The sequence below is a fragment of the Carassius carassius genome, chromosome 29, assembly GCF_963082965.1.
Source record: "Carassius carassius chromosome 29, fCarCar2.1, whole genome shotgun sequence".
Lineage (NCBI taxonomy): Eukaryota > Metazoa > Chordata > Actinopteri > Cypriniformes > Cyprinidae > Carassius > Carassius carassius.
This window is the reverse complement of record NC_081783.1, coordinates 14,002,152-14,021,101: the sequence shown is the minus strand read 5'-3', so window position 1 is coordinate 14,021,101 and position 18,950 is coordinate 14,002,152. Positions and strand designations below refer to the sequence as shown.

Genomic DNA, 18,950 nt, shown 5'->3' with positions numbered 1-18,950 from the left:
GTAATGTTAAATAATGTTAACAGTTCATGCGATTTAGACGCATGTAATATAAAACACCTTTGCTACAAAAATAATGAATCATTCAGAACTGATGAACTAACTCCAAATATAATCCATGTGCATATCAGAGCCATAACCATGGATATTGTGAGAGGTATTCAGATTAGCTGTTTTTCAATGGATGATTTTTAAACTATTAAATGTGTTCCACCCGCAGTCCTAAATATGAGGATTTTGTAATAAAAAGGTCATTGAAGGAGCAGAAAACACCTACCCATCTACTGAATAATTGAAAAATAGACAATCTTGAATAATCACATTGATGAGCTGTGGTTGTTTTTATGATCCACAATCAACTGTACCATATATGAATCATAAAATTCTATATCAGAAAAATGTTGCTAAGTGATGTCAGTTTGGTTTAAAATAAACATAACATTTCCCCTTTGTTGCTCTTAAAACAGGATAGGCTTTCAACACTGTGCCAATCAAGCCTACAAGCCAGGACATAACTACATTAATTTTTTGACAATATGTTTGTTCCACCAGAGATAATTCACTAAGAATGAAAATGAGTTCCCTCTATCCCCATAGAAATGGTTAAAGATCAAATTTGCATTACTGTGGCATATTCATGTTAAAACAGGCAAAATCTCATTGTCATTCGACACTGAGCCCAAACAATGAATGCAGAGACACTGTCAGTTTGAGCTTTGATTCCCACAACATTAATATTTCATGAAACCCATCTGCACAATTTGCTGCTGTTACGAATCAGCTGACTGTAACATTTTATATATGTTCATATACTTTTTACCAATAGACTGTTTTTATGCAATATACAAAATGTTGTTTCTATTATAATTTAGTCTAACCTTTACAAAGTGGGCCAAACACAATTGACGTACAATAAATAATCGTATTACTTCTTGTAAGTGCGCTAGTGCCACCCAGTGGTACTTCAATACATCACTACTGTGATTGTGGATGTGAGGACCACCAAACTGTTCAGGTTTAGATGAAGCACAAACCTCATGAACCCAAACAAGCCTTTATAAAAGTCATTTACGGTATGTAAAGAACTCAAACAAAACACTGCAAATGATTTTAAAACTTTATTTTCAAATAACTTTGAAAATGAAGCTGTTTGAAATAATTAGCAATAAATAAAACAAAATAAAAAATACAAATGTGAATGTTGTAAATAAATCCACAGAGGCACGTAACGAAATGGAGATTAAAAGGCAAACTGAATCAGCAACAATCTAGAATCACAGTGATACATGGTTCTTTCCTGCAACACATGTTGAAATTGGAACTAAAAGTAATTTATATACATTTTTTTTTCAGGATGTATTGTTGTTGATGCACAGAAAAATGTATGCCTTGAGTCAACGACATGTAACAGGAACCCTGTACTTTCTTTACGTCCAAAACTCATAGAACTGATGTTCTTGTGTGACATAATCTTATTTCCATCAGCCTAATAAATTAGGAAACATCAACCAAGAAAACACTGAATACTTTATAATGAACAAAAGTCACACGTAACTTTATCTTTGAAAACCGAACAAAAACATTGGTATGAAACACAATCAGAATGAATATCAGAGAAAATCACAAAGCCGCTCTAACACGATGAAGCTACAATGCAGAAAAATCTTCCATTGTTTTTGTGGTTTAGAAAGTTTAGGCATTTGCATATCACTAAATTTGCTATGTTAGCAATGATCTAAGTATGCTGCAGTGCTAAGGCTTCATGGATATATTTTGTGTAGCATATATTAACTCAAGCTACAGTTTAGCAGGTTGTATTGCAGATTGTATTGCATAGCTTACATGTTTGCAGAGAGAATCTCTGCTTTTGTGCGAGTGCTTGATGGAAGTGAGCATGCACTAATATCAGCAGGTTCTATGAGGCAAAGCTGACTGGCTCAAGCACAACGCTTTTGCAAAATACATAATAAGGATTTTAAAGCTATCAAGAAGAAAGATATTTATTTACATTTACATAATATTATTTAAAGCAGTATTTTACATCAACTTTGACACAAGGTGTATTAGACTACATAATATGTATTAAATATTACTGTTATTAAATCTCTGGATTCATATCGAACAGTGTAACAGTTTTAATACCATGTGAATACTACGTCAACAATATTTTCTTGAAATATGGACAGGCTTGAGATTATATGGACTTTAGTTGAGAATTTTGAGTTTTAGTTTTTAAGTGTTTTTTTTTATCAATTTGTTCCAAATATGTCCAATTATGAGGAAACATGAGTGTTAATGTTTAAAGAAGTCAATTAATAAAGGCAGTGATTTTATACTTGCATTTATGGATTTTTATAAATTTAGGGACAGTTAGTTTGACATTTTGAATGCATAAAGATCCCAGAACCTATTTTCTATTATGGAAATCAGCACATTTATGAAGAACACATATTTGTGTAGATTCTATGAATATTTACATCTACATGTGAACGACAAAATCTAATTATACAGTCTTTTTTTTTTTTTACTTTTAACCACTGCCTTGTGCTCATTGCATAACTAGGAGTATGCTAAACCTCAATGATTGTGGATTTGGGAATCTAGTAAGAAGCATGCAAAGCTTTATCGTGTCTACGTGTATCTGGCAGTTATCTGAAATTGAACAGAGCATCACAAATGGCTTTAGATCAATATGAGGTGTTCTCGGGACGGAGCAGGTCACTGTAGTCATTTTGGTCTGGCGCGTACCTGCAGCAAGGTCGGCGTCTGTTCCATGATGCGCACCAGCAGCTTGTCAATGTAGTCCTCCAAGTCTCTGACCTGAACCTTCATCTTCTTCAGTTCGGTCTCGCGTTTCTCCAATAACGCCACCTGCACCTCAGTTTCAGCCCGCTGCTTCTTGACGTCTATTTCCTGCTGAAGCAGCAGAGCTATCAGCTCCATGTTCGTCATGTTCTGGTACTCAGCCCGAGCCTCCATCAGAGCCAGCTGCACAGGAGACAGGTACAGAATCATGAGAAGAACAGTAATGAAACACTGTGTCATGTAGAGAATGATGAACCAAAACTACTTCATTAAACGCTTCAGCTGATCTTTGATTACTTGTGCGTTCTTTAAATATCTTTATAGTGCAATCAGCACAAGTCCATATTCATTTTAATGAGACCCTAAATAACTTCTCAGATCAATATGTTTGTTTCACTGTCTGCTTGTAATCTGTGCTGATTCCACTTTTCCAGAACCTGGGTCGAAGCATGTCTTCCAGTTTCACTAATCAGCGTAAATGAGAAAATTCTGGATTCCACGGACCACTACGTTTTAGAAAGGGTATCATTTACTTTCATGTATAAAGACCAATTTTAATGTGTGGATAGAAATGTTTTTTAATATTTCAATATTTGAATGAAACATTAAAATGCTATATTGAAGGAAATTATTAATATAAATAAAATATTATAGTTTAGTAGGGAGTGCTAGTAGATTTACAGCATCTTTAAACTTCCAGTACCTGGTTTTTCTCCTCCTCAGCAGTAGATGCTGGTGCAGATCGTGCTGGGTTGATGGTGGACTTGAGTTTCTCCAGCACTGAGCGGCTTTCAGGTCTCTTCTCTCCCTGTAGAGCCGTGTTGGTCAAGGGCTTCACTGGGTGAGGGCTGTACAGCGGTGCAAACAGGAGATAAAATTAGGTATTTACGTTGGTCTGAGCATTTCATCATGGTGTAATCAGTACTGTGTAAGGATCTTATATTTTTTCTTTAAGCCATTTTTTAGATGTTTATTAACGTCCTTAGTTCATTAGTATAACAAAAGCAATAGCTCACAGTTGAGGAAGCAATGGTTAAAAGTAATTAAAAAAACAACAAGTTGCTTTTTTTATCTCAAGAGACTCAGTTCTTAGTTATTTTTCATTTAAGCAAAAACTTGTTTGGAGATCTTCTCTTAGCAGTGTTGTTAATATTAACTAAAAGTTAAACATAACATTAAAAATTGTTTTCATTAATTGAAATAAGGTGAAATGACTATATATATATAAAACACAGCTGTAGTACTGAAATCATTAAAAGTGAAATATATGTAAACTGAAATCTAGTGTTGTCAAATGAAATGTGTTTATGTACTGTGTGTAGATTTATTATGTCTATATAAATACACACCCATGCATGTATACATTTAAGAAAAATGTTATGTTTATATATTAAATATATTTATATATATATTATATAAATATATACATGTAAATATTTTCAAAATATATACTGTATATATGTGTATTTATATATACACATAATAAATATTCAAAGTACACAGATATATTATGTAAATAAAAAACTTTTATTTTGGATGCGATTAATCATTTGACAACACTACTGAAATAAATAAAACTTTGATTAAAGACGTTGCCACTTCTAAAAGGTTTTTTTCTCAAGTCTCAAGCAATTTAATATCAATACTGTCTAGGAGAAGCACTTTGAGAAGTTAGCTCTCATAATGATACAGTCAACATCTCACATCAAACCTCTCATGAACACTAGATGCATACAATACAACTTTCGTCTAATTTCAGTTACCTCTGCAAAGGAATATGTGTTGCTGCCAAACAGAATGAAAGCTGAAAGAAGCAACATAAAAGCAAAGATGTAAAATAAAAGAACTGAAAGTAATGCAACATGAGCAAACAGGGAGGAAACATAAAAAGAGATGGTGCTGGAAAAAGCCTTTACATTTGTCAAAGTCCGAATTATAGCAAGTTGTGAGTGCAAAAACAAAGTTTGTTCTAGGCCAGCATATGTGAGTGAATTTATGAGCCTGTCTTAGTGCACCTGTGAGAGAGAGAATGAGCTAAATTCTCAGGTGCGAGCAGAGGTGAGTGCGCTTTTAAAGGCAGTGAGGTCTCACCTGCTCTCCTCATGGGGCAGGAGGACGTTAGCAGGCTGTGTCTCCCCAGGTGAGAGGGAGAGCGGTGCGTCAACTTGGGGCTGGGTGGTGGAGGAGCATGTGGAACCCATGCTGGGCAACTGGATTGGGGGGTTCGCAGGAAGGGAAGGGTCAGGGTGGAGACAGGAATTAGTACCTGCTAATGGGGTGGGTGAAGGGGAAGGATCATGCAAAATGAGATCTGATGTAGGATGAGTAGGGCCTGGGAGTGAATCGGCACCCGAGATGGTTTTGGGTGAGCCTGTGGTTGAGCACGGTCTGGTGCGGGCTGATCTGACTTCTGTTTTATAAGGGCTTCTGGAGTTTCTTGGAGCTACTCTAGCATGCAAGTCCTCAAAGCTTATTTGTTCCTCCAGCATCGAACAAGATTCCTCAACCTTGTTGTTCTTTAAGAAGAAGACTTCAGAGTTTAGGTTACCTTCTGTTAAATGATTATGCTCCTTATCATTGTGTGTAGTGAGCAAGTCATTGTCTTTTGCTACCTCTTGTTTGATTTGCAATGTCACAGTGTTGTCTTTGCTTGAGCATGTTTGAGTGATCACAGTGATGTCTTTGTTGAGGAGAGCTTCAGCCACATCATAAGACTCACAGTTAAGCTTTGAGGCAGTGTTTTGGTGTTCACAAGTGTCGACTTTATGTCTTCCCAGTTCTTCACTAGATCCCTTAAACGGTGACGAGCCATGATTATGGTTTTGTGAGTCAGACAAATATGATGTGATATTACTACAGGTGTTGTTTGGTGAAAACATCTCCAACTCTGATGCCATTTTAGACAATATATCCTCTGGTAATCCTGGGGAGCATCTGGGAAGCGAGGAACCATTCAAGTGCAAATTTGAACAATCTTTGGATGATTTAACACCATCTTTATTCATTTCAAAAGGTGGTTGCAACTCAGACGGTGAACTTCCAGAATCAATAAAAGCAAACTCTGGGGTACTTTCTGTATTGTTGTTAGAATCTCTAGTTGAGAGGGTCAACAAAGCCACTCCATCGGTTTTAGTCCTGCATTGTTGTTCACTGGAGACCTTTATTTCACAGGACGATTCTGAATCGTGTTTTGGTTGGGTCTGAGGTGAACTGCAAAGTGATTCAGTCACTGAGGTTTCCCAGTCAGATGGGAAACACAGAGTTTCAGGAACCGTGTACTCACATTCAGGACCATTCGGTGAGCCATTACCATCATTGCTAGTGGCAAAATTTTCACCCCTTGCTTCCCCAACCATTAATTCGTTCAGTCTGATACCACTGTGCAACTCTGCATCTATTTTGTTACACCCTACTGGAGAAATATGGTGCAACTCTTTATCTGAACATAAAATCTCAGAGTTTCTCTTCAAGTCTCCATCTTTTGCATGCTGAAGGGAGGCAAAGTCAGTCTGGGAAAGGAAGCAGGCCTCTTTCTGCACAGCAAGCTCCTGGGCTCTATCCAACCAGCTGTCCGTGGTGATCCCTTGTGTCCTCATGGGTCTACGTGGTGGTAGAGGAGGAAGATCCCATGGCCTTGAAAAACCCATGTCAACTTCATCGACCCTTAAACCAGTGTTCGCTTTGTTGGTTACACACTGGTTTGTATTTGGTACCTGTGAGAGAAACGGTGCCGATGGAGGTCTGGCTGGAGTCCCATTTGGTGATTTGAGCCGGCTGGTGGCAAATGCTTCAAAATCATCCCATTTCCCAGCCCTCTCAGATAGAGAGTAGTTCGGATTAGTGTTCGAGTTTCGATCTGGTGTCTCAGGCATAATAGCTGGAAGAGATCTCTGTCTGGACATACTTCTGGGTCTTTCCCGTTTTATTGCATACATTTTGTTCTGTGCTCCATTACGGAGGGGACTGCATCCGACTGGATAATGATAAAGACTGGAATTAAGAGAACAGTAGCCAGCAGTCGGAGACTTCAATGCTTCCTCAGCTATAAGATCCTCAAAAAAGGGGTTTTGCTGTAGTCGTGTGAGGAAAGGATTGGAGGGAGAGATGGAAGTGGGTGTTGGGGAAGAGTGAGTGAATGGGCTGGTGTGATTGCCACTAGGGGGAGACACCGAGCCAGTAGTGCAACTGAGGGGAAGAGAGCATGGGGGCTGACTGGGGGAGCAAGGGATCTGACAGGGGGTGTCTGAGCTGCTCTCTACCTTAGGAGAGACTCCCAGCCTGCGGAGGGAAGGCACAAGTAGTCCTCTTAGTCATAGTGTGCAATGGGCCAGAAAATCTAACTATGAGTGGGGAGAGGAGAGAGACTGTTCTTTTCTATTACAGAGAGACCTCTCAAAGGGATAGTTCACCCAAAAAATGAATATTCTGTTATTAATTACCCTTGTGTCATTCCAAACCCGTAAGACCTTCGTTCATCTTCGGAACTCAAATTAAGATATTTTTGATGCATTCCGAGAGCTCTCTGAACCCTCCCATAGACAACAAGGATCCTAACATGATCAAGGCTCAGAAACGTAGTAAGGAGATTGTTAAAATAGTCCATGTGACATCAGTGGTTCAACCGTAAGTTAAAGAAGCTACAAGAATACTTTTTTTGTGCTAAGAAGACAAAAATAACAAATTTATTCAACAATTTGTCTCCTCCTCGTCACCCTAGCGCCATTTTGGAGCACATCACATATGTAAACAATGTATGCTGTTTTGCGTTAGCAGCACCATATGTTGTTTACGTTGTTTACAATTTGATTTAAACGTAAACAACGTATTCGTGTACATACATTGCATACGTATATGATACTCTCCAAAATGGCGATAGGGTGACGCGGAGGAGACGAATTGTTGAATAAAGGAGTTTTTTTGTTTTCTTTGTGCAAAAAAAAGTATCCTTGTAGCTTCATAAAATTACAGTTAAACCACTGATGTCAAATGGATTATTTTAACAATCTCCTTGCTACGTTAATAAGCCTTGATCATGTTAGGATCCTTGCTGTCTATGAAAGGGTAAGAGGGGGTAAGATATCAAAAATATCTTAATTTGTGTTCTGAAGATGAATTAAGGTCTCACGGGTTTTGAACAACATGAGGCTGAGTAATTAATGACAGAATTTTCCTTTTTGGGTGAACTATCCCTTTAATAGAAGAAAAACTGTCTTTGGATTCAAATTTGTTCATGTTTTGAACAGATAGCACACTGTTCCTACATAAATACTCCTGGCTTAGCAGGAACACAAGGGTAGAAAAGACATTTCCTGTCAGCCTATAAACTCTAATTAGGGGTGGGTGATATACCTGTAAACATGATAAATGGGAACAAATTAAAAAAATGGTATAAATTGTGGATCATCATCCCTAGTGTGATTATGCTAAAGTGATGTTTCGATGTTGTTGCAAAGTTTAGCATTTGCATGCATTTTTAAGCCTTGCCAATTTAAACTTAAGCAATTTTAAAACATTCAAGCACAATAAGACATAAGACATGAAATAACTCAAGTTTTGTTTCCTCATTTCACATAGCATGAGTACTGAATTACATTCTTTTCATGGTTATTTTGCTTATTGTCAAATATTCAAAAAGATATAAGGCAATGCCAATCTTGCCAATACCGTTTTATTCACATAAGCACTGTTGGTGATGTTTTTAGTGAACATAAACAGTTGGGAGAAAATGGGATGTGTATATAGTGTGTTTGATGTATCCGTTTTAGAATAATATACCTGCTGACTGTATAATTTAATGGCTTTTAATCAAAAAATGGGAAAAAAAACTAGTGAAAGCACTCACTGATCTTGAATGAACTACTTTTTTAGCTTTAATAATAATACCTGTATATTTAATTAATACAGTGAAGACTGTGCAGTGGTTTATTGTACATTTGATTGCTTTATTCAATTTCTGTAGTATTTCTTACCCCTTTCTTTTATTTTAGTTAGTAGTTTACTTGTTTTCACTAAGCTTGAGAACCTATTTTTATTAATTAAGCTAGTATTGTGGATAATGTATAATTGTAAAATTTCAATTTCGCATACAATTTTATCATAGCAACTTTATTTCAATTTCAAGCAAAAAATAAATAACTACATACATTTGTGACATATATTGTTGACATAAAATTACCAATAAAGTTTTGTCATATCACCCACTCCTAACTCTAATAAAAATAAACCAGGTTAAACTATAAAAAAAGGCTGAATGTGTCAAAAAAAAAATCATGCTGATGAATGAAAAATAAATTAATGGAATTACTGAAATGTGAAATTAAAAAGTACATAAATCAATCAATTTAATGTAAGTGGACATTTCTTTTAAAAACTGCTGATGTTTTTGAATGCTTCAACAAATCTGTGGAACTTGACAAACAATTTTTTATTAAAACTCACACATTAACAAACCCTTCTTTGAAAAATGTCTTGACCTATGTCTTGAGATGGAAAAAGCTGCTGCAGTAACTGTTGCATCAACAAATTCAAACACTCCTTTTTCTAAGAATATTCTCGGAGGACCAAAATGCAGGCTGACATTCAAAGCCATCCACTTAAAAACCAAATATCCCTTTAGAAGCACGTCTGGCAATAAATATACAGATCATGGGGAACTGCTATTGATGATATTGGTACAAAAGCAAAGTCAGACATCTTTTGTACTGTAACATAAAACCTAGTAGCCTTGCTTGGCCTTCACTCACCTTGGCTTGTTCTGGGAGTCACCCGAGCCAAACCATCCTCTGCGTCTGCCCTCAAGAGGAGCAGAAACCTGGCTCTGCTCTGGCTTGGCTGGGAGAGAGTCACTCCGCCCGCTAGAAAACAGAGTTTTCCTCAGCTTTTTTCCTTTATCCACCACTTCCACCGGTCCCACCGAAGTGGCGGGACTCTGAGCTTCATCTGCCTCACCGTCCTCCTTCTTGCTCTTTTCAATGGACCAACGTCTCCCATCGCTCTTCTGCGAGTCTTCACCACGTCGGGTCAGATTCTGGAGAGAGCGAGAAAGGGGTGCACATTTCTCTAGCAGGGAGCGCTTGGCCGGGATGGTGCTTAGACTCTTGGGGCTGACAGGCTCGGATGAGTAGATGTGGCTACCGTTGATGCAGAGGGTTGATTTGGAGAGCGGCATACTTTGGCCTTTGAGGTTTTCCACAGCAGGGCTGGGATGAGGAAGACCTGTGATCTTACTGGCTTCATCACTGTGTGCACGCTTGTGAGTCATCACTTTAAAGACAGAGGTCACAGAGAGGAGAGAAAGAAAGGGTACAGACAAAGTTCAGTATGGCCCAAACCATACATCTGAGCAGAGGTCTTTATTCACTCACCCTCATGTCATTCCAAACATGTTTGACTTTCTTTCATCTTTGAAACGCAACAGAAGATATTTTGAAAAATGTCTCAGGGTTTTTTTTTGTCCAAACAGTGGGTCCAATGTTGTTTTTGGACCCCAATGACTTCAATTGTATGCACAAAAACTGTTTTTTTGTTTGTTTTTATTTTAATGTCTTTGAATATGATGCACAGAATAAAGAAACTGATAAGAGTTTAGAACAACACAAGGGTTTTCATAAACTATCATATGAAGTCCACAACTGACCTTTCATCCCACCTTCAGTGTCCATTCGGAAGGGCTCCATCACTCTGCTGCTGTAGATGGGTGTTCTGGACAGCTCTACTGAGACGAATGGATCCCCGGCGGAGGATGCCATACTACTGTCTGATGCCAATGACGAACACGACCGAGTGTCTGAATTCTTGCGCAGCTTCCCCTTAAGGAAGAAGTCTTTCACCTTACTCTGGTGTACATCGACCCCCTCTTCCTCGCCCGGCTCATCTGGTCCACCATCTCCTGCAAAGGGAGGACCTACAGACCCTGATAGTGCGGCGAAGCGACCAGGTAAAATGGCAGAGGAGGATTCCATGTCTCCTCTCTTTCTTCCCGTGACGCGGTCCTTCAGCTTTCCAAATGCAGAACGGGGCTTGTCCTTTATGGTCAGATCGTACATGCTAGCGGTCATGTTGTTGCGGGTGAACTGGACGGTGACCTGCAGTTCGCCCCGCTCCTTCTCCTTCCGACCAGCCTTGGAGTGTAGCTTGACCCACCTTAAACATAGAAGGAAAACCGTCAGCTGAAAGGAAATTTTATATTTATCACTTAAAGTTATTTTTTACAAACTTAAACTAATCTTTAATAAAAATCTAATGCAATTTTTCACTGTACATTATAATGCCTTAATAAATAAATTAACTTGTAGTATTTAAAATAAATGATCAGAGGTTTCATTTAGACAAAATATTATAGAATTGTCATATATATGCAATTCATCTGTTAATTACCATTATATAAATATAATTAAACATCAGGCCAGAACGGTGCATCCTTACTTTCAGAACATCGATATCTTTTTATAGTTATCATAGCATAAATTATGAATTATCTTAATGATCCTAGTTTTCGTTAAACAAAGTATACAGTTCCCTTCAAAAGCTTTAATTTTGTTTTTGAAAGACATTCCTACTTTTATTCAGGATGCACTGAACTGATCAAAAGTGACTTTAAAAGATTTACAATATTATAAAAGTTTTTCTTTCTATTCATCAAAGAATCCTGAAGAAATGATCACTGTTTCCACAACACTTAAACAGCACAACAACATGAATCAATTATTTTTTTTTGTAATATTGCAATATAAAGTTATTTAAATTGTAATATTTCTCAACATTACTGTCTTTACTGCATCAAATGCAGCCTTGGTGAGCATGAGAGACTTCCTTCAATTGTAATTATTATGTTTATTTTTTTCTTTGGATTTTAGGATAAAATTTTCTCACTTGTAAAATTATGCTCTCACTGTCGGCCTCATCTTTTATAACGCTGGCTTACAATTTCCTGCTCCACACTAAAGCAAGCGGGTATGACATATATTGCAGCGGGGGCCTCTTGAACAAATGTTACTGCCTTAGCACGATGCCGGCCCTTTGTCTCACACAGAACCAGCGGTGAAACTATTTCCTCCATTTCCGGTAGAGCAGAGCACCTCATGTGTGCACATGTGCAGAGAGCCAAGAAAAATGCCTTACACTGGGAGATGCAGAAGAGAGAGAGAGAGAGAGAGAGAGAGAGAGAGGTGCAACTCTGAGCTAAATTAAGGCCAGATGTGCAGAACAGCCTCACGCCTACAACAACACGTGATGACTCAGACGAGTGTGTGCAGAGACGGGCATCTCCATATGTCTCTCCACATGACCTGAAGCGCTGAGAGGCATACATGGCAGTGCAAACTTTAACTAGAAAATGAAAGTTCGTCAAGATAAACATTGAATGTTGACTTGACAAAGTCATTTGTTATGCAGTTAGTAGACCGCTTCTCCCACCACACTCCTGCATTATGGTTGCTAGGCCGTTACTAAGGTGCATTGTAATGGTTAGTGGTTCTCAGCCTTTTAACTCAAAGATTCCTCATTGTCCGACACAGTATCTGAAGGACCCCTCATACAGACCCAGATATTTTCAGTATTTCTACCATAATGACAAAGCAGCTTGTTTTAAAGCTTAAGAAAACATACTTTTTGATATATTAATAATAACAATAAATATATTATAATAAGTAACCACAATTACACAGACATTTCTAGAATTGTATGTTCTTAAAAAACAAAAAAAAAACAAAAAAAACAACAACACACGTTAATCATTAAGCTGGGAAAAATATAATTTTACAACAAAAACTACTTACATCTTGTTTTTTGTATTTGGCTAATTAGATTGTATAAATAATAAAAATAATAATAAGTACTTATTCATCCTGTGGCCCCTTTTGAAGTTAAGATGAGATTTTCTTGAAACACTTTGGCAGATTTGGGATTTTCAAAGCCTGTGACATGCTGAAACTGATTAGAAACAAATATATAAATGTAGTTTATATCATAAACTTTAACTTGCATTAGGCATTTATTAACATCTTAACAGTCTTTCAACCAGTTTTGATTTAGTGAATCAGTTTAATGTTTAGTTGAACATTATGTGTATTTAATAGTTGAATTGTGGACGTGAGAATAAAGGAAGGCGTATTAAATATGAAAATAACAATGTTATTGTTGCTCAGCATGCCTCACTGATTTCCTCCCTCACTTGTTTATAGAGCTTTCAGCCAAAAGGCCCCCACCTACCTCCTCTCTTCCTCCCCTCCCATGACAAATGATTTACTCCTCCTAATGACGGCACTACTAAACATCTAGTTGAATTTCTTCTATTAGAAGCTTTTAAACAAGAGCGATATTCAAATAAAAATAAACAATGAAAAGAAAAAAAAAGTAGACAAGATTCCAGGAAGGTTACGTCTGTTGGAGTGCAGTGAAATGTGTGTTTGTTGAGTTCAGTGCAGACTCTTGTGTCCATTCTGACACATGCTGGTACTGACGCAAACACACTCATGAGGACTAGATGCAGCATGCCCCTCCAAGTATATTGCTGTTGTTGTGTCTGCAAAAGCATATCCCATTACTCTTGTATTCAAAACAGTGTTGGCTTTGCACTTCTCATAGATCCCTTGTGTGGCTTCAACCACCTTGCAGTTGTTTAATATTGCATGTGACATCAGTAATTTAGCTTATGTTTTGGTGGCTGGTCAAAGACTCTTCCTGCAGTCCAGTCACGTTGCGGATGGGAATGTCTGTCCAACTGTGAAATGGGTGCACAGAAATTCTTCCACCCAAAATCACAGGCTCAAGGTTTTGGCATGCCTGTGTCAAATATCCCAGGACTATATCAACTGAAAAACAATGAAAGCTGTTCTTTAAAAATATATTCAGCTTCACAAACATAAGGCTATAAAAAACGAAGATAGATTGTGTATCTTAAGGCTATACTTTTTTTACACTCACTCTTGGGAATGAAGAGAAGTGGTAAAACAAGACTAAAAATGCCATGAATGTTTATTCTTTTACATGTAGCCTATAATCATAGTAGGCTATCATTGAGAGGCTTACTACTATAGTTTTAATTATTTTTTTATTATTTTAAATACATTTGTCATGTTTTTTACAGTCTATACAGTTTCTATTTTATTTTTATTTAAATTTTATGTTATTTCAGTACATCAAATTAAAATATTTTGAGTTAACACATTTATTTCAAGTAATGAAAACTAGCCTATGATATTTCTACTTAGACTATTTTACGCATTACTTGCTGAAACATAAACCTGAGCTGGGCAGCTTCCCTTACGAAGATTAACCATGTTTACTATAGTTAAACCACAAATTAACCATGTTTTTTTGTAGTAAAACTGTGGTTATACAAATGGTAATAAATACCATGGTTACTACACTTTTACTACAATAAAACCATATTTAATTTTCGTAAGGGCTGTCTTCTAGCTACTAGTCTAGTGGTTATTTTTTATATTTTTTAAATGCACAAATAAATGAATGAATAGTAATCATTCAATACCATGTATCTGATGCCATCACTGTGCCATGGCACTGCCTCAGTACAAAAGTCTCAAGGAGGCTCGACCAAGAGGCCTATAATTGATCCTATTATTAGCTACAATACTCACTCATTTCTGGGACACATTCCATCCTGGAAAACTTTGTGGAGGGGAATAACAGCTTGACCGAGAAACACGTCGAGCCCGATGAGCACGCGGTGCATCACTGTGAGCACGAGACTGCTGCTCATCTCACCCGCCTCCAGCAGCCCGGAGAGCAGCTCAAACGAGCACTCCTCGCTCCACTGCGGCTCCTCAGCCTTCTCCACCAGGCCGGTGGTGTACTTCTCCTTGCCTACCTGGATGATGGTGTAAACATAGCGGCTGCCCTGCTTGCCCTTCGTCCGCAGACCCCTCGCGCGAAGGACGGTCACGTTGACGTGCGTCGGGACCCATCTCTGTTCGTCGTCGTCCAGGCTGATCAGAGGCATCCCGCTGCGGTTGGCGTCGCAGTTGTTTGGGATGATCCAGCAGAATGACACTTGCGCACTGGATAACTATGCACTGTCCGCGCCCTCGCGCCTGTCCGCCGCGCGAAGTTGCAGTGAGACAAAGCGCTGCATTATCGTCCAGCTCAATTCAAAAGGACAAACACAATCGTAACGTTTATAACAAACTATCTCTGGCGAGTCAAACTTCACATCAGTTTACTGTAGTGGGCGTTCTGGACCCTCTGCGTCACCACAACAACGGATTTTTGACAACTCACTGCACTGCTGCTGCGGGGCCCGCCCTCCAACATTTTGTGGGGGCTCCGCAATAAAGTATCCAGCTGAATTAAAGAGAAAGGCGACTCAAATCCGTGCTGCACTAGTTCACGTTCACCCCAGAACATAGAAACAATCCGCAGCAGAGATCACTAGTTTGAGCTCTGCTTCGACAGGGAGCACGCGGTGATGAGTGTGGGAAAACTTATCCACGCTGAACAAGTTCACTGCAGTAAGTGGCGTTTGTGTCGTCAACGAGTTTCGAATGAATCATTTAAGTTAACGAGTCGGTTGGTTTGAACAAATATTATACGTGACATGATATTGTTCTCATCTTTTTTTTATACACTGAAGCCTTCAAATATCATTCGAGTAGAATCTGCAGAGATGCACATTGTGGGCGTTCTCAACTCTGGCCCTCGAGATCCATTTTCCTGCAGAGTTTAGATCTAATTAACCTTCATCAAACTCACCTGCCTGTAACGGTCTCGCAATTCTGGAGAACTCGATGGGAACCTCTGGTCAAATAAATGAAAGACAGAGTCTGAACGAACTGAACTGGAACACTGGCTAACAAAACCTGAAGAGAGATAAAGGCGCATTTAATCAAGCGGCTGAGTGAATGATTTCATGACTCCGTCTGTTACCTGCAAAAAGAGTCAGCGAGTGAATCAGAATCGTAATTATTCTGTCAGTAAACCTATTCAAAAGATTCGAATCAACGAATCAAACCCCCATCACTTCTGCAATACAGTGAAGATAGTTCTAAGTAGTGATGGGAACTTCGGCTCTTTTCAGAGAGCCGGCTCTTTTGGCTCAGCTCCCAAAAAAGAGCCGGCTCTTTCGACTCCTGAATGGCTCTTAATTTAGGATTTTTTGTAGGGCTTTGTTTTACCATAACTTTGCAAAAATTGATGGTTTGTGTGTTGAAAAACCTTTCATGTGCAGTGTTTTTAGGAGAATCCTTATAATTGCCTAATTTTGTGCATTTATTTTGTTACAAAATCATTCTTTTGATTAATATTTTAATCAAGCATTTTATTGCACAAATTAACAACAAAACTGCAAATAAATCCACAGAACTAGAACCAAACTGAACTCAAGCAAACAGTATTAATGTTCTCAGTGAAGATTGGCATTCAAAAAAATCAGATGCCTCAGTTTTGATGGACTGATCCTATTTCTTCTTTCTGTGATTATCTGCCCTGTTTTTGAGAAGATTCTCTCTGAAGGAACCGATGTTGCCACAATACACAGTCTCCCCTCCATTAACGTTGTTACGACTCGATAACTTGCAGTGGAGTGTCGCTTAGAGTTGTGACGTTCGCGAACGAACCGATTCTTTTGAACGGCTCATAAACATGAACGATGGGAGCCGAGTCGCGGCTGGAGGGGAGCCGTTCTTTCTGTCGTTCTTTCTTCCTATGCGTGTTTCACACAGATGCACACAAATGAGCTCCTCCGAGAGACAGAACAGTTATAGGGGGAGGGGCGCACCCAGCGCAGGCCAACCCTTTATAGCGTGATGATATTAGTTATTAGTTGTGCACGCATCCTTCACGTGAGTAGGACTCCATTGGAAAAAAAACCCCTGCGTGGCTCTGTCATTGTCAGCTGTCACAGACATTCATTGCAGCCCACTTTGTTATTGTTCATTGACTTGAAGTGGCTGATGTCCTATTTGCAAAGTTTACAGTAGTATGTAGACATTTCCATTTTATTTATTAGAATTTTATCTACTTTAAATATTTTTAGTTTTCTATCAAAATGTTCTTGCGTGATAACAATGTTCTTGTGTGGAAGTGTTTGTAGTAAAAGCTGTTTTGCACAGAAATTCATTGCAGCTGGCTTTGTTTTTTATGTTTATTTGTGAGTAGGTATTGTATGAATAACATAAGTCAACGTAGCTTTACACACACACACACACTTTGTACTAAAGGTAAATCCAAAATAGTGATGTCACTGTCTAAGCAGAGGGATTTGTGCAACCCTATGGAATATAGTCCACACATGACAAATGAGGTAATAATCAATATTTCAGAATAATTCAAACTCAGATATTGGTGTGTGATATCTGAGTTTTAATTATTTGACTACAAATCTCACCTCATCATTCCTCCCAGTGATTATTTCCAGGATAAACTGAGATGCCCCCAAGCTGGCTTCTTAAAACTGACTAAATATTTAAAAAGAGCCAAAAGAGCCGTTCTTTTGAACGGCTCTTTGAAAGGAACGGATCGCGAAGATCCGGATCCCCTCAAAGAGCCATAAATCCCATCACTAGTGTCGCTTCACTTCATCCCCTCTCTGTTTTTACATAATGTTATGATCCCATATACTCACATCTGATTGGCCGCGATGCGATTGCTGACCAATCAAAATAAAGTTCTGCCTTGAGGTAACCAGCCAAAGGAAAAAAAAAATGGGAGCCGGCTCTCACTCGATGCGAGCCGGCTCTTCTGATTCACTACAAAGCATCGGCTCTCAGAGCCGCATCTTTTGCGCATGATATCCCATAGGCGGAAATCGCGGGGGGGTCGGGGGGTCCGGACCCCCCCCCTGAGGGTTGTCCCCCCCTAAAATATAATTGAAATATGTGTATTGTACATAATATAATGATATATAGTTAAACTAATTGTGTAAGTAGTAAAACAATACAAATGCAAACGGAGCAACAACAAAAAAAGTTTTAAACATCTCGAGTTCCCTCTGCTTTGCCTCACATTGCTTTGGTCCACTGCCTGCTCCCCTTTTACCTCACCACCATCAACACGCACACACACACACACACACACACACACACACACAGTCCGGTGCGAGAAAACAATGTGTTTCAGTAGTTGTGGAACTCCATAAGTCAAGCTTACTTTATTCACATTAAACATCGGATGACGTGATTATTTTCTCTTTAATGAAGATGATGCTGAGTCATTAATAAATCGTGTCCAAAAATATTGTGTACCAATTTACTTTTGTCACCGATGTAGTCTGCGCTGTTAGCGATTATAACAGGCGTTTTATACAGGCGTTTACCTAGCTTGTTTAATATCATTAGACTAGTGCGGGTGCGCATTTAGATTTTCCCGCGTTCACTATGATTTAGTCGGTTTCAGTGGCGGCTCGTCGGGTGAGGCCAAATTTTGAGGTGAAAATGAGGAAGATTTAATGTTAATAAAATTCACTATTCATTTCAGTTCATGTCTCAGAATGTATATATTTTTGTTTGTAATTTCACAGTTGTAATACATGAAAGCTCCGCTTTCCTATCGCGAATGTGCCGAATCTGCTGATGTAATTACAACCGCTAAATGAAAGAGAAGGGGAGGCCAGGGGAACCAATCAGCATCGAGTGTTCACTTTCAGCGCTGAGGAGTGCTGAGAAAAGTAACATCATAGAGGAGGCTAGCCTCCCTGCTGGTATATCCATAGACATCATATAGGTATATGGGTATATCAACCAACCATCATAAAGACGAGACGTAAATTACGTGCTATATTAGTTTGAATATGTTTTTATACAGTCTATGGTTTGGACGTCTCCCGGAGCGGCTGGGCTGATAATTTAGTAAGTATTTATAATGAGTAGCGATATTGAATATATTTTCTTTACGGTTTCTGACTAAAAGCCGCCAAAAAGCAATTTTATAGTGGTTAAGCAAATAATAATAATAATAACAATCGGCAGGGATCCCCAGACCAATACAATTAGTTTGCCTCCTCTATTTTAAAATTCAGGAGCCCCCACTGGTCGGTTTATTGCATTTAATATAGTTAATTTAATATAACATCATACTAAGAGTGCAATTGTTCTCCAGATATTAGCATAACAAATGTGATTTTGATTTTTATAAAAATTGAATTAACAAGAAGTTAATATTAAGTGCATTTTAGGCACCATATTGCCTGTTTT

At 38.5% G+C, this 18,950-nt stretch overlaps 1 protein-coding gene across 2 annotated transcripts; it reads right to left on the bottom strand.

Annotated features, from left to right (window-relative positions):
- Positions 1 to 1,102: 1,102 nt before the first annotated feature.
- Positions 1,103 to 15,454, bottom strand: rab11fip5b (RAB11 family interacting protein 5b (class I)). Of its 2 annotated transcripts, none has more exons than XM_059515932.1 (6): positions 14,403 to 15,454; positions 10,451 to 10,944; positions 9,546 to 10,065; positions 4,894 to 7,080; positions 3,506 to 3,650; positions 1,103 to 2,985 (listed from the first exon to the last, which is right to left on the bottom strand). In XM_059515932.1, the coding sequence occupies exons 1-6, from the start codon at positions 14,762 to 14,764 to the stop codon at positions 2,725 to 2,727; spliced, it is 3,969 nt and encodes a 1,322-aa protein (XP_059371915.1). In that variant the 5' UTR covers positions 14,765 to 15,454; the 3' UTR covers positions 1,103 to 2,724. The 2 variants fall into 2 exon arrangements, with proteins under 2 accessions (XP_059371915.1, XP_059371914.1); XM_059515931.1 differs by having other exon boundaries at positions 10,439 to 10,944; positions 14,403 to 15,449.
- Between the last annotated feature and the right edge of the window lie 3,496 nt (positions 15,455 to 18,950).